The 22,477-nt window shown below is 45.5% G+C and overlaps 1 protein-coding gene and 1 non-coding gene across 2 annotated transcripts in view; both read right to left on the bottom strand.

Annotated features, from left to right (window-relative positions):
• Positions 1–6,243: 6,243 nt before the first annotated feature.
• The window catches only part of LOC124797908 (protein unzipped), a 108,429-nt gene continuing 92,195 nt past the window's right edge, over positions 6,244–22,477 (bottom strand). Inside the window, exons 4-5 of the mRNA XM_047261029.1 lie at positions 18,701–19,038; positions 6,244–8,959 (exon numbers count right to left, since the gene is read on the bottom strand). Of these exons, the coding sequence (XP_047116985.1) occupies positions 8,407–8,959; positions 18,701–19,038 (891 nt within the window). The 3' untranslated portion in view covers positions 6,244–8,406. The remainder of the gene's footprint in view (positions 8,960–18,700; positions 19,039–22,477) is intronic.
• Positions 13,729–13,802, bottom strand: Trnat-ugu. The gene has a single exon. It is a non-coding gene; the product is annotated as a tRNA-Thr (tRNA).

The raw sequence follows: 22,477 nt of genomic DNA, 5'->3' as shown, positions 1-22,477 counted from the left end.
GGAACTCTCTAAACCCACTTCGGTCTATATTGATAGATACAACGAAATCGGTACAACTCTGGTACCGATGACGTTTCAGCATCTTGCTAATATTATGCGACACAGACAGTTGAACATAATTACGTACGTCCTCTATGCAATGTTCCTGGAAAGACTTTTTATTTGCACTAAAAGTGTATAATGCGTGAAGCTATGGTCATACATTACTTGGAGTAATTAATTATAAAAAGCTTATTGCAATATGGCCTATCTCTCCATCCTCCTCGTAAGAATGTTCGTAATAAATACAGCTCGAAATAAAAAGTTCGTTCCTGTCAGTGTGAACTAGTTCTACAAGTTGCTTCCATAGCCGCTCTGAATTATCTGTAGTTTGTTAGAGTGGTAAGTAAATCTCATGTAGGTGCTGGCATCATTCTTTATAACCCAAGAGATTTTCATCTGAGAGACCCAGCTGAAGAGAGATGTTAGCGAACTGAGACTCGCCGCAAGAAGTGATGTAAAGGAAAGAAGAAGACCCGGCCATTTCACGACCTATAGTAGGCTTCGGAACTGAAGAACAGTCACAAAGTACGAAGCAAAATTGTACAAGATAATCGACCAAGTGAAAACATAAGCAAGTTAGAGGAGATTAAAAGGAGGAGTTCCAAGTGTGTTGGTACAGAAGGGTGTTATAACCAGAGAGCTCCGATAACGGACAAAATCTACATCTACATCTACATTTATACTCCGCAAGCCACCCAACGGTGTGTGGCGGAAAGCACTTTACGTGCCACTGTCATTACCTCCTTTTTCTGTTCCAGTCGCGTATGGTTCGCGGGAAGAACGACTGTCTGAAAGCCTCCGTGCGCGCTCGAATCTCTCTAATTTTACATTCGTGATCTCCTTGGGAGGTATAAGTAGGGGGAAGCAGTATATTCGATACCTCATCCAGAAACGCACTTTCTCGAAACCTGGCGAGGGCTATTGCAGGCAACAGGCATACGGAGAAAGATGTCGCTGTACTTTTGTATACAGTGCCCATTCGCTCCATCGAGGTCAACTTATAACTGCCACACGGTCTGGCCACCGCATTAATGCTGAGAGTTGTGGACAGAAATGGATCAGGTATGATTCCCCCTGGTTCTGTAATCTGGATTGCTGATCTACATATCTGGACTGCTGATCTACATCTCCATGGATACTCTGCAAATCACATTTAAGTGCCTGGCAGAGGGTTCATCGAACCACCTTACAATTCTCCATTATTCCACCCTCGTGTAGTGCGCGGAAAGAACGAACACCTATATCTTTCCGCACGAGCTTTGATTTCCCTTATTTTATCACGGTGATCGTTTCTTCCTATGTAGCTCGGCGTCAGCAAAATATTTTCGCATTCGGAGGAAACAGTAGGTGATTGGAATTTCGTGAGAAGATTCCTCCGCAACGGAAAACGCCATTGTCTTAATGGTGACCATCCCAAATCCTGTATCATTTCACTGACACTCTCTCCCCTATTTCGCTATAATACAAGACGTGCTGCCCTTCTTTGAACTTTTTCGATGTATTCCATCAATCCTATCCGGCAAGGATCCCACACCGCGCAGCAGTATTCTAAAAGAGGACGGACAAGCGTAGTGTTGGCAGTCTCCTTAGTAGATCTCTTACATTTTGTAAGTGTCCTGCCAATAAAACGCAATCTTTGGATAGCCTTCCCCACAACATTTTCTATGTGTTCTTTTCAATTTAAGTTGTTGGTAATTGTAATTCCTAGGTATTTAGTTGAATTTACGGCCTTTAGATGTGACTGATTTATCAAGTAATCAAAGTTTAACGGATTCCTTTTAGCACTCACACGGATGACCTCACAATTTTCGTTATTTAGTGTCAATTGCCATTTTTCGCACAATACAGATATATTTTCTAAATCGTTTTGCAATTTGTTTTGATCTTCTGATGACTTTACTAGTCGATAAAAGACAGCGTCATCTGCAAACAACCTAAGACGGCTGCTCAGATTGTCTCCCAAATCGTTTATATAGATAAGGAACAGCAAAGCGTCTGTAACAATATCTTGGGGAACGCCAGAAATCACTTTCCGTTAATTACTACGAACTGTGACCTCTCTGACAGGAAATCTCGAATCCAGTCACATAACTGAGAGGATATTCTATAAGCATGCAATTTCACTGCAAGACCCTTGTGTGGTACTGTGTCAAAAGCCTTCAGGAAATCCAGAAATACGGAATCAATTTGAAATCCCTTGTCAACAGCACTCAACACTTCATGTGAGGAAAGAGCTAGTTGTTTTTCACAAGAACGGTGTTTTCTAAATCCGTGTTGACTGTGTATCAAAAATGTTCAAATGTGTGTGAATTCCTAAGGGACCAAACTGCTGAGGTCATCGGTCCCTAGACTTACACACTACTTAAACTAACTTATGCTAAGAACAACACACATATCGATGCCTGAGGGAGGACTCGAGCCTCCGGCGGGAGGGACCGCGCAATCCGTGATATGGCGCCTCAAACCGCGCGGCCACTGTGTGTCAATTTTCTTCAAGGTAATTCATAATGTTCGAACGCAATATATGTTCCAAAATCCTGCTGCATATCGACTTTAATGATATGGGCCTGTAATTTGGTGGGTTACTCTTACTACCTTTTTTGAATATTGGTGTGACGTGTGCAACTTTCCACTCTTTGGTACGGATCTTTCTTCGAGCGAACGGCTGCATATAATTGTCAAGTATGGAGCTATTGCATCAGCACACTCTGAAAGGAACCTAGTTGGTATACAGTCTGTACCAGAAAACTTGAAGAAATGATTTAAGTTGCTTCACTACTCCGAGGATATCTACTTCTCCGTTACTCATGTTGGCAGCTCTTCTTGATTCAAATTCTGGAATATTTACTTCGTCTTCTTTTGTGAATGCATTTCGGAAGGCTGCGTCTGCTATCGCGCAGAGAAGGCATGATTGTGTCTTGCTGCTAGCATACTTCACATACGACGAGAATCTCTTTGGATTTTCTGCTAGGTTTCGAGACAAAGTTTCGTTGTGGAAAGTATTATAAGCTTCACGCATTGAAGTCCGCGCTAAATTTCGAGCTTCTGTAAAAGATCGCCAATTTTGGAGATTTTGCGTCTGTTTAAATTTGGCCTGTTTTTCTTTCGTTGATTCTGCAAGAGTGTCCTGACTTGTTTTGTGTTCCAAGGAGGATCAGCTCCATCGTTTGTTAATTTATTTGGTATAAATCTCTCAATTGCTGCCGATACTATTTCTTTGAATTGATGCCACACCTGGGCAGCACTTATATTATTAATTTGTAAGGAGTGGAGGTTGTCTCCCAGGAAAGTGTGAAGTGAATTTTTATCTGTTGTTTTGACTATGTGTATTTTTCGTTTATTTTTGGATGATTTGGGGTTACAACAACCGTTTACTGTTTGCGTGGGCTCAAGAACTAACTGCTCGAAATAATTCCCAGAGAATCCGCTTAGCAGAATTTCTGATGATGTTTTATGCGTACCTCCGGAATTAAACGTGTACTTTCGCTAACATATCGATGGTAAATTATAGTCAGCACCAAATGAGTCGGATACGTGTTGGAAACCCAAGTGAACTTTTCTTTGAACCCTCCAGCAATTGTATCATCTGAATTGGGAGTTCGGTAATAGGATCCATTATTATTTTCTTCCGATTGCCAGCAATGACCTTTGCCCATACTACTATGTACTTCAATTTCGTGACAAGAGAAACTAGTTCTAACAGCAAAAACATGCCACTGCCAACCGTGATTAGCCTGTCCTTTCGGTACACCGTTAGGTTCTTCGCAAAAATTTCGGCTGAGCTTATCTCCGGCTTTAGCCAGCTTTGAGCATCAATGCTTTCTTTTAGTGCTTGGAGCTGTGGTACTTTCCCAACACAGCTACGACAGTTTACAACTGTTATACCAATGGTTCCTGTATCTATGTTCTCTCTGTGTTTGGCTTGCACCTTTTGTGACTGAAGCCCTTTTTGTGTTTTCCCGAGACCCACTAACCTAGAAAACTGCCCAGTCCACACCACACTGCCCCTGCTACGCGTGTAGCCGCCTCCTGCATATAGTGGACTCCTGACCTATTCAGCGGAACCCGGAACCCAACCACCCTATGGCACAAGTCGAGGAATCTGCAGCCTACACGACCGCAGAACTGTCTGAGCCTCTGATTCAGTTCCTCCACTCGGCTCTGTACCAAAATCCGCAATCGGTCTTGCCGACTAAGCTGCTTTCATCTCGCAAGCAAGACTGGCAGCCTTGATCACTTCTGTTAGCTGCTCGAAACCAGAGAGAATCTCTTCCGATCGAAAGTGACACACATCATTGGTACCAACGTGAGCCACCACCTGCAGCTGGCTGCACCCTATGCCCCCTATGACATCTGGAATAACCCATTCCATGCATGGAATGACTCCACACTGTATGCACACAGAGTGCGCACTGGCTTTCTTCCCATTCTTGGCAGCCATGTCCCATGTCCCTAAAGGACACCATAAAGCGCCTAACGCTGGAGCTCCCAACTATCAATAATCCCACCCTCTATGATTTCCCGGATTTTGCAGGCTGAGAGATTTCCTCTGAAACAGGACAGGCGACGGCATCTGGCTGAGCGACAGTGTCAGCCACAGACAGCACCTGGAATCTGTTTGTCAGACTAACTGGGGAGGCCTTATGTGCGGCCCCCTGGGAAGTCTTTCTCTGCCTGCTATGCACTGTGGTGACCTCCTACTCAACCACAGGTGACGTGTCAATGGGGCTTGCCACTGGTGAGCACTGATCGGGGAACTCTCGCGTGCTGGGCGTCCGCTGGATCCCCACAGCTGGCCCCACAACAGTGGTGCCCATCCACTACAGCTTCAAGCTGTGTAACTGAAGCCAACACAGCCTGGAGCTGACAGCGGAGTGTCACCAACTTGGCTGGCATCCGCACACAATAATCACAGTCCCCATCCGTACATACTAAATACTGTGGAAAACTGCACTACCCAGACAAACGGGCTAGCAGCACGTGCTGCAGATCTCTACCGTAGACGCTGACGAAAACGCAGGAACTAAGTCTAATAACTTAGATTAATGTGCAGAGATTCAATAACCTAACTATCGAAGCACTCAGGTGAAACTAAATAATTCGCCCGCGATTAATTGTTACAAAATCGGTTTACTTTCCGAAGCAAACGAAAACGCGAGAATTGTGTTTATTAGACTCAAGAAACTAAACTACCAAAGCAGGCAGCTGATATTATACAATTCGCTTCTGGTTAGGATCTCATAAAAGTCACAAAATCGGTTTCTTCCATTGTTGCTGCGTCTGTCTCGGCCGGTTACTGCTGGCTGGCTGGCTGGCTGACTAACGCCAACAAACAGGCACAAGCTTTCAATACAAACAAACGACTATCGACTCGCGCTACGGAACTCTACTGTAGATGCTGATGGAAACGCAGGCACTGTGATAACACAGAAATGACGACAAAAATGTTTTAAAATGTGCTTAGGCAGGACGTAGTGCGCCTGGAAATTCTCTGACAGAGAATAATGCTAATATGACACTTTTCGTATATAATATATAGTGTAGTCAACTCTTCTCCTGTTTTCACCGAATGTAAATTACTCGGACTAACGAGAATTAATAACTAAATGAAATGACTCCCTGATTTCGATATAGAGTAGCCAAATATTGAATAAAAGTTGAATATAGACATAAGCGAAATAATACTCGTATTTTACATCCACCATCTAGTATCAAAACATTTGTGAAACGTGTGAATAAGCTTGAAGTTATCTCATCATTACTTCTCTGTATGCTTTTACGCCACCGACAAGATTTTTTCCTCCGTTCTGGTCTATACGTGACATTTTCATTACGTTTACAAGCTGTATTCTGCTAGAGCACATCGTTTATGGTGGCAATATTTCGGTATGAAATATCCAGTTTTAAAATTTGCTGCAAAATCAGTGAGCTGGGCGCCATAGATCCGCGATGCTGACACTAACATTTTACTTTTACAGTTTATAAACATACGATGATGTCTTTATGGCAAATTACATTTTTTTAACACACCATTTAAAAAATATTTTACAGCCTTCGTTTCTCTTTCCACTGTTTCTGAACACTTAAAGATCCTTTTCATGATTTAAAATGTTCATATTTTCGAACTTCTGCACTCCTTTATGTTGGAAAAGTATGTGGTTATCATTAGTAGGATGATGTAAGTAAAGTAAAGTCTCCACATAATTATATTTATAGTTTATCATGGCAGTTTGGATAAATATTACAATTTTGTTATAGACATAATTTCAACTGGCCAAATCTTATTTTTTTGTAACATGTACTTATTTGGAAATTTGGAACATCACAATGACTTAAGAATATTTTCTTTATAATGTTCAGAAAAAATGTCAACATGAGAGATGCAACTGAAGGAGCAGCAAATTACAGTTAACAGTGAAAATGGCGGCACATGCCAAAAAGCTGCATCTCTAGGAATTTGTATACTATTTCTTGATACAGATATTTCAATACATAGGAACATGGACTACATACCTATTCACAAAATAAAGGTTAGAATGTTTTGTACTACAGCACTGCAATAGATGCACATCACTGAAATTATTTGTTGTTCTTGAAAATATAAACATGTATCATAAAATATGTTTCGAAATTTTATCAAGTGGAGAGACTCCTATTCATTTAACTGATCTCCTTAGAGGATACTTATCATACGAGCGTCCCTTAACCAACTTTGCAGTACAAAATATATCACACAATTACTGGACAGCCTGGCCTTGCACACAGACGTTTACAATACAGCATTTAATGTTGGACAGCTTCTCTCCAGGCGGGTCTTTCTCGCAGCACTGGCAGATTTGTGTAGACGTGACTCAGTTTCTCGAAGCAGATTACAGGTACGTTATCAACCAGACTATTTTGGAATATTGTAATAGTTAAGCACATAACAGGTGTAGACAGAGTTTGCTATTCTGCAGAACGTTCCTTTACTTACTATAAGCAACAACACAGCAGATATAATAAATAAATGCAGGATAAGCCAAGACGGATTCATCACCACGATTTATAGTTTTTTTGGATGCGTTAGGCCGCTTTCAGACCAACGAGAGTGATTAGTGGGTAATATAGCATTATAAGCATGGAAGTATGCCAATGTAACCGTTTGTAGGCGCAAGAGATAGAGGTGGGGCAGTTGGAGAGTCTCGTATAATTTTAAAGACGAACACTGTGCTCGAGTATCTGGCCAGCTACACTCTTGGCAAGAATATGCGATTGTATTTCGCTTGTATAGCATAGAATAGTAACTCACACGTTACCTACACGTCGAATTCAGAGTTTTCGCGAAAAGGCTTTAGTGGCGTCGAGCCTCCCGGCTCGTACAGTGGTGCACCTGCAAGAGAACACGCACTGCATGCACGCTCCTCGCTGTCCACTCCCTGCCTACAGTCTTCAGCTTATTCTATATATTTATTTACACAAGCTATGTACACAATGTAATTATATTACAATCTGGGTGAATGGAGGACAACAACATCAAGTAGCGAAATGCACTCCTCTCAATTCGACCCGCGTCATCTGCATCCCAGATTTGCTTTTTTATACTCCGCAATAAATATTCGCGTTGTTCCGAATCCACTCGAAACTTTTGTTTGCTTTTGATGATAAGCGAAATTTTACCGCCTCTACTTTTGTCACTAGTTTAGTGTGGAACCCCGAATTTTCAGCCCCGTGCACTACGTAAGGCGCTGAATTAGACTAGCTCAAATTTTTTATGTATTCGTTTCCTGAGCTGTGTCTCCGAAAATGTTTTCCGCAGCGAAACTGTTTGAAGGCGCCACCGGCGGAAACGAGGACAAGTATTGATTCCGCGGACGTGTGACGCAGCAGAAATCCCCGCGTCATTGATTTATACGTTTGGAGGCGCAGATGCCGGCGTAGGGGATACACGTGGGAGGCAAGAAGCACCTCGTTAAGGTGTAGAGGACGACATGCCGCGAAGTTGCGGAGCGAGCTCGAAAAGTTTTGAGGCCCCTAGGACAGTAGAAGGAAAGGCGGACGCGTCACTAGAGGTGATCGTAGTCGCACAGCGCACGTATATGAGTGGCGACACAGCTATTCTGGTGAGGCTTAGAGAACGGGGCCGGTCTGGGATCACTGAAGAGACGAGAGGACACGGGCGGCAGCGGACGCCCAGCCGCCGGGAATGTATCGACCCGAGTAAGCCTATCGCTCGAGGGCGCGCCTGCACACCGCCGGCGGCAGGTACGTCGGAAGGGAAGGAAAGTGTCGGAGAAAAGGGAAGAGAGAGAGAGAGAGAGAGAGAGAGAGAGAGAGAGAGAGAGAGAGAGAGAGGTGCGAGTGGAGGCGAGCGTCCTGGAGAGGCGCCTATGTCGCTACTCGCTGCAGGGCGGCGGCTGCCGTCGCGACGACCAAGACGACGCTGGCGGCGGACGACCCGGCGGCGCTGCCTCCATCACCGTTGGAGGTTCCCTCCGCGCCGCGTCCCTTCTTGGCGCCCTCGGGCTCCTCCTCTTTCTTGAGCGACGACTGCGCGCCTCCGGCGGTTCCCTCGTCCGAAGGCCACTTGGCCACTTCGTTGTCCGCGGAGCCCTCCGGATCGTCCGGCTTGGGCTTCTTGCCCTTCTTCTCCGGCGCCGGGGTCGTCGTCGTGGTGGTTGTGGTGGTCGTGGTGGTGCTGGTGGTGGTCGTGGTGGTGGTGGGCACCAAGCTGTTGTTGGCCAGGAAGTAGACGTCGCTGAACTCCGCGCGCACGTCGCGCAGCTCGACGTCGCTCAGCACGCCCTGCAGAGGCCGCGCCAGCGTCTCGCCGTCGCTGTACGACGCCACCAGCGTCGCCTCGTACGGCGTCTCCTCCTCCGTCAGGTTGCCCAGCAGCGTCACGTTCACGGCCGTGCCCGGCTCCAGCTCGTACTCGGCGCTGCGGGCAAACGACACCGGCGCACAGTCAACACCACGCCATTCCAAATCGGCAACAGAGCCTTACCAAAAATGGGTTCCAGTGGCTCTGAGCACTTTGGGACTTAACTTCAGAGGTCATCAGTACCCTAGAACTTAGAACTACTTAAACCTAACTAACATAAGGACGTCACACACATCCGTGCCCGAGGCAGGATTCGAACCTGCGACCGTAGCGGTCGTGCGGTTCCAGACTGTAGCGCCTAGAACCGGTCGGCCAGAGCCTTACCCCAAGCGATATCGAGTGCACAAAAACGGTATCTGATTTAACATTGACACACTCTTTGCTGACTCATATGCGCAACTCTATCAGAGACAGCAACGGAATGGACAGTGTCTCGAAAAGAGGATATAAGATGAACATCAACAAAAGCAAAACGAGGATAACGGAATGTAGTCGAATTAAGCTGGGTGATGCTGAGGGAATTAGATTAGGAAATGAGACACTTAAAGTAGTAAAGGAGTTTTGCCATTTGGGGAGCAAAATAACTAATCATGGTAGAAATAGAGAGGACATCTTCAACTTTTGTAGACCTGTCTTCCTCAGTTGCGTGTAATATTACGGTATATTGATAGTTTTTACTTATGGACCGTCTGACAGCAACTGAATAAAACACAATTTTAGTGCCATACTCGTTTCGCCTTTATTTTCTGCAAGGCATCATCAGTGGCAGGTTGCGTGGACAATTTCTTACATATTACGCTCCTGTTGCATTTTTGGTGTTGTTCTTCTTCTTATGAATGCCAATTTGCGTTTTTTTTCCCCCCACATTCCACAGCACTATGAACTGAACTCTTGTTTGAAGTAGAGAGGATATAAAATGTGGACTGGCAATGGCAAGGAAAGCGTTTCTGAAGAAGACAAATTTGTTAACATCGAGTATAGATTTAAGTGTCAGGAAGTCGTTTCTGAAAGTATTTGTATGGAGTGTAGCCATGTATGGAAGTGAAACGTGGACGATAAATAGTTTGGACAAGAAGAGAATAGAAGCTTTCGAAATGTGGTGCTACAGAATAATGCTGAAGATTAGATGGGTAGATCACATAACTAATGAGGAGGTATTGAATAGAATTTGGGAGAAGAGGAGTTTGTGGCACAACTTGACAAGAAGAAAGGACCGGTTGGTAGGACATGTTCTGAGGCATCAAGGCATCACAATTTTAGCATTGGAGGGCAGCGTGGAGGTTAAAAATCGTAGAGGGAGACCAAGAGATGAATACACCAAGCAGATTCAGAAGGATGTAGGTTGCAGTAAGTACTGGGAGATGAAGAAGCTTGCACAGGGTAGAGTAGCATGGAGAGCTGCATCAAACCAGTCTCAGGACTGAAGACCCAATAATTTTTAGGGTTTCCTATCTCAGCTGGTAAAAATAGAAACCTTACAGGAGCACTTTGACGTCCATCTGTGTGCCTACCTGTCCGTCTGTTAACACATACACTGAAGCGCCAAAGAAACTCGTATATGAATGCGTATTCAAATACAGAGATATGTAAACAAGCAGAATACGACGCTGCGGTCGGCAAACCCTATGTAAGACAACAAGTGTTTGGCGCAGTTGTTAGATCGGTTACAGCTGCTACAATGGCAAGCTATCATTATTTGACTGAGTCTGATCGTGTTGGGTCACAGCGTTTCCGAGGCAGCGATGAAGAGTGGATTTTCCCGTGCGCCCATTTCAAGAATGTGCCGTGAATATGAGGAATCTGGCTAAACATCAAATCTCCGACATCGCTGCGGCCAGAAAAAGATACCGCAAGAATGGGACCAACGACACTGAAGAGCATCGTTCGTGGCGGAAGTGCAACCCTTCCGTAAATTGCTCCAGATTTCATTGCTGGGCCATCAACAAGTGTCAGCGCGCGAACCATTCAAAGAAACATCATCGGTATGGGCTTTCGGAGCCGAAGGCCCACTCGTGTACCCTTGATGGCTGCGCGGCACAGAGCTTTACGCCTCGCTGTGGCCCGTCAACACCGACATTGGACTGTTGACGACTCGGAACCTGTTGCCTGGTGGGACGAGTCTCGTTTCAAATAGTATGGAGCTGGTATGGAGACAGCCTCATGAATCCATGGGTCCTGCATGTCAGCAGGGAACTGTTCAAGCTGGTGGAGGTGTGTAATGGTGTGGAGCGAGTGCAATCGGAGTGATATGGGGCCCTGATACGTCTAGATACGCCTCTGACAGTTGTCACGTACGCAAGCATCCCGTCTGACCACCTTTATCCATTCATGTCCATTGTGGATTCCGACGGACTTGGACAATTCCGGCAGCATAATACGACATCCCACACTGCTACAGAGTGGCTGCAGGAACACTCTTCTGAGTTAAAACACTTCCGCTGGCCACCAAACTCCCCATACTTGAACATTATTGAGCATATCTGGGGATGCGTTGCAACGTGCTGTTCAGAAGAGATCTCTATCTCCTCGTACTCTTACGGATTAATGGGCAGCCCTGCAGGATTCAATTATTTCCAGCACTACTTCAGACATCAGCCTAGTCCATGCCACGTCGTGTTGCGGCACTTCTACGCGCCCACGGTGGCCCTACACTGTATTGGGCAGGTGTACCAGTTTCTTTGGCTCTTCAGTGTATTTTTCTCAGGACCAGGTAAGAGGTGTCTGGTTGACGTTTATGCCATGTACTAAGTAAATTCTCTGGTCCCGTGACGCTGTAAAAACTCTTAAGCTTCTAAGTCAATGCACTGAAAATATACGGCCGTTTATTTCATATGTTCTGATACACGCAAACTCACTATTCAAGACCTGAAAATGAACTTTCTATATACTTGTCGGGCCCCATGGCCTAGCGGGTTAGTGTTTGTGTGGAAACCGACAGGCCGCGATATCGAATGTTGGTCGGACTTCAGATTTTCGGTCTTCGTTCTTTCACCTCTCAACGATTTGAGCAGTCGTCAGACACAACACATTATTCAGCTTCCACGTCCCCTTTACCCGGTTGGATAATTGCGGTAGGTTAGGCAAACGCAAGTCGCCGAAGTGGCGCCCAATAGAAAGACTTGCACTAGGCCATTGAGCTACACGAAATTTTTGTTTTTATCTGTATACATCATTAAAGTTGATATCGCCACAGGCGGACCCGACAGTATAAAACGAGGCGAGGAGTATTGTGTTGTCAGTAGAGAAGCAGTAAGAAGAGTCGGTCCGAAGACCTCAGTGACTTCGAATGTGCGCAAGTTTGTGGATGTCACTTGACCAACAGATCCATCAGGGACATCAGAACTCTTTTATAGCTGCCCAAGTTGACTGGTGGTGATGAGAAGTAGTGCCAAAGTGAATATCCTATCCAGAGCCAGTAAAAGTATTACGACCGATCGAGAACTAATTCGATGTTTTTGTGGTCCGACATTTATTGAGTGAGTTGCTAAACCACGCTGGTACCTGATCGGTATTTCATTCGGCAGTTGAACTTAGGTAGACAGCATTATCGCTTACGAAATTCTTTTATTGTATATCTCAGCGTCGGGCGCACAAATAGTATCTTCTTAGGAAGACATCATCAAATGTTTTGATGTTTTTACATAGTATCTGAACAGGCCAAGAGAGGCGCTCACTGTGGGTAAATCTGTATCATTTTCATTAAGGCATCTTAACCAACATGTCACGCTTAGTAGCAGAGAAACGATGCTAACGTGTGGCACGCTTGATATGACCGTGAAGGAGAGAGAATGCGGGGGACACTGCAGAATAGATCAGGGAAAGGTGGGAAGAGGAGTTTGCTGCCTCTGTCTGCTGTCTGGCGTTCCTGGCGCCAACAGGTTGCAGCACGGCTCTTGCATTGCATTGTTGATGTGCCAAGAGGCGTGAAGTGCAAAGCGACACTCGGACGTTGCCAAGGTCACCGCGTCGCTTCGTAGTCGTTATAGTTGGTGCGCGGCTCGCCAGCGGAAGAGCTAACTGGTGCGTGACACTCTTCATTATTCAGTTAGGGAGAGTTGATTCAACCTCAAACTGAAAGAGACACCTAAGAATAAGGAAGGAGGCGTAAGGTACGCAAATAAAGTGTATTGTAAAACAAGATGGAGGACATTGCGAAAGCTTCCGCGGCCAGGATCAGTTGACATAAAAGTGTTGTACCGCGTCATAGTGTCCAGTAATCCCAGAAAAAGGCCACAGTAACCGTTGGCCGAAATGTTGGTTTCTCCAATATATTTTTTTCTATTATGCGCGGCACTAAGCTTAGAATTACGTTAAGATGAAGGGTAGTTACATTTTCAGATAGTGGACCCAGCTTCTTAGAAGCCTGTGGGACAGGGGAAGTAAAAAAGTTCAGAGAAACATAGATCCGTAAATGTTTAGTTACGGAATTACGGCTAATAAAAGATTTTGCCTGAAATTTAGCAACTGTACCTGGACAGACACATTGTCTTCGAGCTATATAGCAATTGTTTATGAGTTGTAATTGGATTTTTCAGTCACAGCTGTGAGAAGATATATACGTGATGAAGATCGTTTTCGACCGTAGGAGGCCATCCACACATCTCGACTCACTGGTTACAGTGTAACATCTGACATTCGCTGTCGCGGAACGGCGCTTACATACGGCAGTTGTGTACGCGTAACAATAAAAGGTGAGAGAAAACATCAGGAAACCTACTGCGACTTGGGGTCTCAAACAGAATAATTATCTTGAAACTACAATGAAATGAACAACCTTAGCTGCTTACAGGCGTTGACATACGTCAATGGGGACAGATGAAAATGTGTGCCCCGGCCGGGACTCGAACCCGGGATCTCCTGCTGACATGGCAGACGCTCTATCCATCTGAGCCACCGAGGACACAGAGGACAGCGCGACTGCAGGGATTTATCTCTGGCACGTCTCCCGCGAAACCCACATTCTCAACATATTGTCCCGCACTACATTCGTAGTGCCCCCGCCCATTATACTCATTACTCGCGGCGCGTTGCCGATTCCCGTAAGAGTTCGGGCACTGTTTGTGCATTCGCACAGAAGAAGAAGAAGATAGTCAAGTGGCCGGTGAGCCTTATATATATATATATATATATATATATATATATATATATATATATATATATATATATATATATATATATATATTAAGATGGTGTCTGTTCTTTCGGACATGTGCGGGACAATACGTTGAGAATGTGGGTTTCACGGGAGGCGTGCTAGAGATAAGTCCCTGCAGTCGCGCTATTCTCTGTGTCCTCGGTGGCTCAGATGGATAGAGCGTTTGCCATGTAAGCAGGAGATCCCCGTTCGAGTCCCGGTCGGGGCACACATTTTCATCTGTCCCCGTTGACATATGTCAACGCCTGTAAGCAGCTATGGGTGTTCATTTCATTGTAATTTCATTCTAACGAGCTGCATGGTTACCGATGGTATCTGTTCTTTCGGACATGTCCGAAAGAACAGATACCATCTTAGTATATATAGAATAATTATCACTCTTCGTGTAAGCATATTCCGAGACTGTGGGATGCCAGCTGTCACTAAGGTTTTACGATATTGAAGTGCCTATGATGTTTAGAAGGTCGGTTGCGAGCCACAGGAAATTGGCACTGCGACTACTACAGCCGGTATCAGAATACATAAAATGTATTCACAGTCGCGAATACCGACAACCATCAACTGTATAATGTTGACAACAACCAAAATTTGTGCTGGATAGGGAATCGAACCCGGATACATGGCTGACAACATATAGATATTTGGGGGTGACCGGGAACCCGCTCGCGATAAGCGGGAAATCCGGTGATGATGATGACGATGATGATGATGATTGGTCTGTGAGGCGCTCAACTGCGCGGTTATCAGCGCCCGTACAAATTCCGAACCTTTGCTCAGCCCAATCTCGCCAGTTCCATGATGATGATGAAATTATGACGACAACACAAACACCCAGTCATCTCGAGGCAGGTGAAAATCCCTGACCCCGCCAGGAATCGAACCCGGGACCCCGTGCTCGGGAAGCGAGAACGCAACCGCGAGACCACGAGCTGCGGACGGGAAATCCGGGTTTGGTTCCCGGTACGGCACAAATTTTCACTGTCGTCATTCCATTATTCAGCTGACAGTTGTCCGTATTCGCAACGGCGAATACGTCTCACTTTGGTTTTAGATGAGTATGAATGAATTCTTCAGTCGTATTTAAAGGTCTTACGGACATCGACTGTCGCCTGTCGAGATGCATTGGGCGGTTACCCCCGTCTTACGAATGACTGTCCGGTGTTTTCATAGAGGAGCTTGAAAATGGTGTATTGAGGGATTCATTCATACTCAAATAAAAAAAAAATAATTATCAAGTTTCCAGCAGCTGTATTTAATCGCTCACACGCGTGAGCTTTAGAGGTCCGCTAGAGTTGCTGGCAAGGTTAAACCGTAAAGAGACGTCCAGAGGGGACAGAAAATGTTGGACAGCAATGATAGGAAGAGAGATTTCAGCTCTGGCGACGCCGACGTCTGCGCAGCGCCTAGCGAGCTGGCGGCCAGGGGCGCTCGATACGGGAACGTGGTCACGCTTGACAGAGCAGTGCAGCGACTCAGCAAACACCTGCTCTGGGCGGCCGCACTCACTCCGAGAGCCAGTTCGTTTGATTTGCAAAGCAGGGTGCCGTGCTTTGCCTACCCTCCACGGGGGCGCGCCGCCTCCTAGGCACGTCGCCAACTAAAGGTGTCGCCGCGGCGCCAACTCGCACCTCTGCCAACATATGCGCGACTTGTTTTTTTAGTGTGTGGTTCGTTTGCTGTCAATGCTGCACGAGCGTACACCACGTAAGATCGCCTCGAAAGTGCAATGGCTCGTGCATCTACGCTTCCCAGGAGGTCAGTCTCCCATGAGCCATCTGAAAACAAATTTCGCGAGTAAATGTCCAAACGATCGAGGTTCTGCCAGTTCATGGGAGTTTAGCACTCGTGTTGATCACCTCTTACGAAGCTTCGGACATATTGAAATTCTCAGATTAAATCCACTCCCATTCCCCGCCGCCCCCCCCCCCCCCTCCATGTAATTCGCTGCACATCACAAGGAGCAAGGCTACCAATTAGGACAATTTATTTATTTATTTATTTTTTAGAGAGAACGGTTGTGCCCAAAACCAACTACGACAGTCAAGGCTGCTTCCCTTTCTACCGCCCTCATCACTTATTAATGATTATGGACCCCCACATCCTCTCTGTCTCCCGCAGATAAACCAATGAATTAATAAATTTCCAAAAATTACGCTTTTTGCTCTATACGCACAGCGAGGTGGCAGAATGGTTGAGGGGCTGGACTCGATTCCGGGAGGAGCGAGATTCAAGTGGGTCTGGGTTTTTTTTAGACTTTCCCAAGTACTGAAAGCGAGGGTGAGGTGGTTACGTAATTAACGGAATATTAAACATTGGATCAATCTCATATAATTAGCCGCGCGGGATTAGCCGAGCGGCCTGGGCGCTGCAGCCTTGGACTGTGCGGCTGATCCCGGCGGAGGTTCGAGTCCTCACTCGGGCATGGGTGTGTGTGTTTGTCCTTAGGATAATTTAGGTTAAGTAGTGTGTAAGCTTAGGGACTGATGACCTTAGCAGTTAAGTCCCATAAGATTTCACACACATTTGAACATTTTTTTCATATAATTAGGATTAATCACATGTGGTTGTGGTGGTGGTTTTTGGGGGAAGGAGACCAGACAGCGAGGTCATCGGTCTCATCGGATTGGGGAAGGACGGGGAAGGAAGTCGGCCGCGCCCTTTGAAAGGAACCATCCCGGCATTTGCCTGGAGCGATTTAGGGAAATCACGGAAAACCTAAATCAGGATGGCCGGACGCGGGATTGAACCGTCGTCCTCCCGAATGCGAGTCCAGTGTCTAACCACTGCGCCACCTCGCTCGGTAATCACATGTCAAACGGCTCCTGTCCAGAAGCAAATTCTCATCCTCGGGTTAAATACCCAAGAAGATGCAAGTATTAAAAGTTAAAAAAATGACTATCAAGTCATTTTTTTAAAATACTGAAGACCACGTCCCACACTCATGTTTTGAGCCATGGCGAAAAGAACCTCTGATCGAAATTCATATTCACTACAACTAACATTTGATATTCAAATTTGTTGGTTTGGCCAACTCAAAACGAAACCTACATTCCAAAAGTCACATAGAAATAAATCAAATATTGTCCGTATGAATTATCAGTATGCAGCGCAGTGTGAGATGTTATAAAACTTCCTGCCAAATCAAAACAATGTGCCAGACCCAGACTTGAACTTTCGCGGACTGTGGTCTTGCCGTGTGAGCTATCTGAACACGACTTAACCTTTACTTCCGTTATTACCTTTTTCATACTTACAAAACTTCATGTAAGCTCTCCTGCATACCTTGCAGGACTAGAATTCCTGAAAAAGAGGATATTGTGGAGAAATAGCTTACTGACGGCATGGGGGTATAGTTTAAACTACCAGAAAGTATCAAAAACGCTCAGGCTCCACTCCAGAGTGAAAGACTTATTGTCTAACAATCCCCCAGTTTGTGGCTGAACCATTTCTCCTCAATGTCCTGTCTTCCAGGACTGATAGTCTGGCAATGTGCGCAGAACTTCTGTGATTTTTGATCCTAATGGAAGTAAGACTACAAGGGCAGCTCACGACTCGTGCTGGCGTAACTCAGCTGGTAAGAGCATCGCCTGCGAAAGCCAAGGTTCTGTGGATTAGAGTCGCGGTACAGTACCCTGTTTCGATTTGCCAGGAAGTTTGAAGATTTTCAGTGTTCTGTTCTACCTCTACACATGTATGACATCACAGCACACCAAATATCATTGCATCACAAGTCAGAGTAGAATTGCAGTATCGCTAGGTCCATCTCACCCTTCACTCCTCAATCGCATCTCAAAGCTGTCACAGGTGTTCCTATGACAGAATCATTAGATACCATCACAGGGAATCTACTCTGGGCGCAGAAATAGATTAAAATAGTTCCAGTCCTCCAGTTCACCGAGCAGGGTGGCGGAGTGGTTAGACACTGGACTCGCATTCGGGAGGACGACGGTTCAATCCCGCGTCCGACCATCCTGATTTAGGTTTTCCGTGATTTCCCTAAATCGCTCCAGGCAAATGCCGGGATGGTTCCTTTCAAAGGGCACGGCCGACTTCCTTCCCTGTCCTTCCCTAATCCAATGAGACCGATGACCACGCTGTCTGGTCTCCTTCCCCAACCAAACAACCAACCAACCTCCAGTTCAACAAAGGTTTTGGAGAGACTTACCTTGGTGATCCCACAGTCCAACAAAGGGGTTGCCTTGATCATGGAAGGTCCCCTTGATCATCTTCTTTCTAAACCAAAGTTTTGGTTGGGTTTCCCTTGGTCAGTCACCAGTCAAATCAAGGGTTTGTGGAGAAGTTTCCCTTGGCTGTACCCCAGACCAACCAAGCTTTTGATAGGTTCCCTCCCTTGGTCTTCTCCCAGTCCAGTCAAGGTGTTGGGGAGGTTTCTTTGGTGATCCCCTGATCCAAACAAGGTTTTGAGGTGGTTTTCATTTTGTCATTAGGTGAATGCCAGAACTGGGAAACCTCTTCCCAAAGATTCCCAATTGGGACCCTCTGCCTCATTACCAGCCTGTGAGGATATGTGGCTGAAGAGGACGAAGTCTTACAACAGCCCATCGTGCTCTCATGAGTTGGGAATGAAGAGATAAAAAAAAGCCCTCTACTCGGCCCCTTTACCCAGCGCAAGCAGTACTCACGTGAATAGCTTCGGCATGGAGACGGGGTCGTTAAGTCCCCATCGGATGTTGTCGATGACGGAGCCGTCCTCGGCGCGGACGGTGGTTTCGAGGCCCTTGATGATGCCGCGGCCCTGCCCCCAGTAGCGCGTGTGCTCGTACTGGTAGGCCAGCTCCGAGTCGACGCGCATGCGCACGGTGCCGGCGCCGTTGCGCAGCACGGAGTTCGCCAGCACGCGCACCTCGCGCTTGGGGAAGCGTCGCCGCCGCAGCTGCAGCTTCACGTTGCTCAGCTCGTAGCTGACCGGCTCCAGCTCCACCAGCACGTCGCCTTCCGCGTATTCGCGTTCCTCGCCGTCCTGCACAAAAGTCGTCCCTTTCGTAACGCTGCGCTCGCCACAAGTCGCCAGCGCAGGCGCCAACACAGGTGGAAACGACAGAGGCCTAGCGTACCATCCACATCTAGAGGTGTTTCTGTGTGTGTGTGTGTGTGTGTGTGTGTGTGTGTGTGTGTGTGTGTGTGTTTTGAGGACGCCCAACACCGCAAATCAAGGGTTTGTGGAGAAGTTTCCCTTGGCCATACCCTAGACCAACCAAGCTTTTTTCTCTTGGTCATCTCCCAGTCCAATCAAGGGGTTGGGGAGGTTTCTTTGGTGATCCCCTGATCCAAACAAGGTTTTGAGGTGGTTTCCATTTTGTCATCAGGTGAATGCCAGAACTGGGAAATCTCCTCTCAAAGATTCACAATTGGAAGTCCATGTGTTTGTAAAGGGAGGGGGGGGGGTCTTAGGGTCAGAACTACATGATCAGTAAACTCCCTGGCAGATTAAAACTGTGTGCTGCACCGAGACTCGAACTTGGGACCTTTGCCTATCGCGGACAAGTGCTCTACCATCTGAGCTACCTAAGCACGAGTCACGCCCCGTCCTCACACCTTTACTTCTGCCAGTACCTCGTCTCATACCTTCCAAACTTTACAGAAGCTCTCCTGCGAACAAAGGTCCCGAGTTCGAGTCTCGGTCCGGCACACAGTTTTAATCTACCAGGAAGTTTCATATCAGCGCACACTCCGCCGCAGAGTGAAAATCTCATTCTATGTGAGCAGTAGTTTCAATCTTTTTCATTTTCACCTCGAGAGATTAAAGTTATCTGTAATTAATTTTTCTTTGTTTGCAGGTATGTGTGTACAATCCTGATATACCATGAAATACTCGTGCTACAGGAGCACGCTGCTAGAGGAGTCAAAACAAAAGATCACAGCTTTTCTCCGCGTAATAAATGCGCTGCACCGTTTCGTTATGGCTGTGCCAAAGTGCTGTGGCCTGGGTACCTCGATGTGTGCCAGAACTGTAAACATATACCTACAAACGGAAACAAAATTAATTACGTAATTTTTTTTGATGTGATAATTAAAACTCTACGACTGCCGTCTCATACAGATCGGAAACTGAGTACTTTTAGACCAGGAACTAACTGTCGAAAGTGAATATTTTGCTGATTTACGTGTGTTTCATTTTTACGCTGAAGGGTAGAGGCCCAGTTTCCCATTGACGACCCCACATATTTTCAGCCAAATACAGCTTGAAGAAAATAAAACTGGCTTGGAAGGTATTTCATTCACCTTCAGACAGCCAACCCAACCTAATCACCCGCCCTTGGAAAATATTTCACGTACCCAACTGACACCGCTCATTCCTGCACTGGATGAAACGAGTTGGGTTCCCTGCCGCGAGAAGCATGAAATATTTTTCAGGCCAGTTTTATTTTGTCCATCGTGTAGCAGGAAAAGTGGTAATGTATTTGAGAGGGTACTTCCTCTTAAAGAATGTGCTTTACAGGGAAGAAAAACCTCAAGAAGAGAGTTGGTCGGAACCAGCGGATCAGAGTTAGAAATTTTCTTTTTCGATGACAATACGTTTTAGTTTACAAAGTGTGATTGTACAGGTGATGTAACATGACAAGGAAAGGTGCCTGTGATCATTGGAGAGTGCCACAGGGTATCCTAAATTACTCACAACCCACACCTGTTGTGTTAATCCACATAAGTCCACTTGATGGTGGGGGTTTTAACCTCTGAAACGTAAGCTGGAAATAAATAAATGCGTATCCAATAGCCTTCTCTATGGAGTTGGGCCACGAACAGTTACTGTAGTATTAGATAAGAAACTGGAGGCGTCTGAAATGTGTCTTTATCGAAGAATATTATGGATACCACGGACAGATCAAGTCGCAAATGGGAAAGTACTGCAGCGTATGAAGAAATATTTAGAAATACTCTATATTTTCATGGAAATAAATAAATGTGTGTTCAGTATCGTACCCTGTGGGGTTGTGTCATGGACACTTACCGCAGTATTAGGTAAGAAATTGAACGAGTTTGAGATTTGAGTGTATCGAAGGGTATTAAGGATACCATTGAGAGATCAAGTCACAAATGTGGCAATAATGCGGCGTACGAAGAAAGATTTAGAAATTCTCTGTATAATGAAGAGGAAAAAATAACTCGAAAATTTGGGCATATAACGCAAACAACGAATACAACCTCTTGCAACTAATATTTCAAGGAAAGATTGATAGCAGATGTGGTCCAGGGCGGAGAATAGTAACCTGGCTAAAGAACTTAAGCCAGTGGTTCGGACGGAGTACCGAATTGCTGTTCAGAAAAGCCATGGCAAGCAACCTTCCATGCTACTGGTCGTCAGTGTTCTTGCAGGTCAAGGCACTTGAAGAAGAAGAAGGTAAACTTGTTGTTTCATTCGATACTCAGTACGTCACAGACATAAATACGAAGGCCCAGGAAGAGCTTGTGCATCTTTGTGTGTAAGGGAGTAAAGTCGATAACTTCTTGAATATGTGCTGTGCACCTTTCATGACACAAACAACTTGCTTTATTGCAACAGCTATATGTAGTGCAACAAAATGATAGCGACGAATTAGAGGGAATGTAGCGGGTGTCTTGAGGAACAAATAGAGAACAGGAAGAAGACATGTCTGGAAACGGCATCCAACGACACAACAGATCGTCGATATTTCAAGAGTCCTCGCAATGGGCCTGACAGAATTCTGGTTGTCGGTTGATATCGGGGCGTGAGCTCGTGTCACAGCAACACCGGAGAGACCGCTAAGTGTAATAGCGCTAAATCACCTCGAAGTTTGTCAGCATCGTTTTCTTACACGCTGTACACACAGAATGCGGAACAATAACATGAAATTTGGTTTTCATTATTTCATATAAGTATTGACCGAATTTAAAAATTTAAAATGTTACAATGATCTGTTCACTAAGAGATGTAATCCTACGTTAAAAGTTTAACACTATAAATCAAGTGTTAAAATTAGAAATTATATAGATGCCGTGAGGGAAGATAACTTACGGCGCGCAAATTACCCACACTATATGCCTCCAGTATTCCAGAATGAGAGCATTTAGTGACTTTATACACAATTTCAAATCTTTTCGAAAATAATGAAACGAACAAGTTTATCGCTTACTAGATTTTAACTGTTGATGCGGTAAAAGTTCAGCATCAGGCATGACGTTTTAATTTATTATTTCGTTACTACTGACTCTGTTCGCAACATAGTTCGCACCTATTATCCACATACATCACTGGATATAGGCCTACCTGCAAAATTATACCACTGTGCGACGCATAAGATATATGACAGCTTTTCTTAAAACAAATTATCCAGCGTATAGACGAGGACATAAGCTGACTATTGAAATTTTTAACATGATCGTGGTGTTTTCCGATGATCACTGAATATTCTCGGAAACAAACCTATTGTCAAACAGGT

This window comes from Schistocerca piceifrons, chromosome 5 (assembly GCF_021461385.2).
Source record: "Schistocerca piceifrons isolate TAMUIC-IGC-003096 chromosome 5, iqSchPice1.1, whole genome shotgun sequence".
Classification (NCBI taxonomy): Eukaryota; Metazoa; Arthropoda; class Insecta; order Orthoptera; family Acrididae; genus Schistocerca; species Schistocerca piceifrons.
The sequence above is the reverse complement of the archived record's forward strand: the minus strand, read 5'-3'. Positions and strand labels throughout refer to the sequence as shown.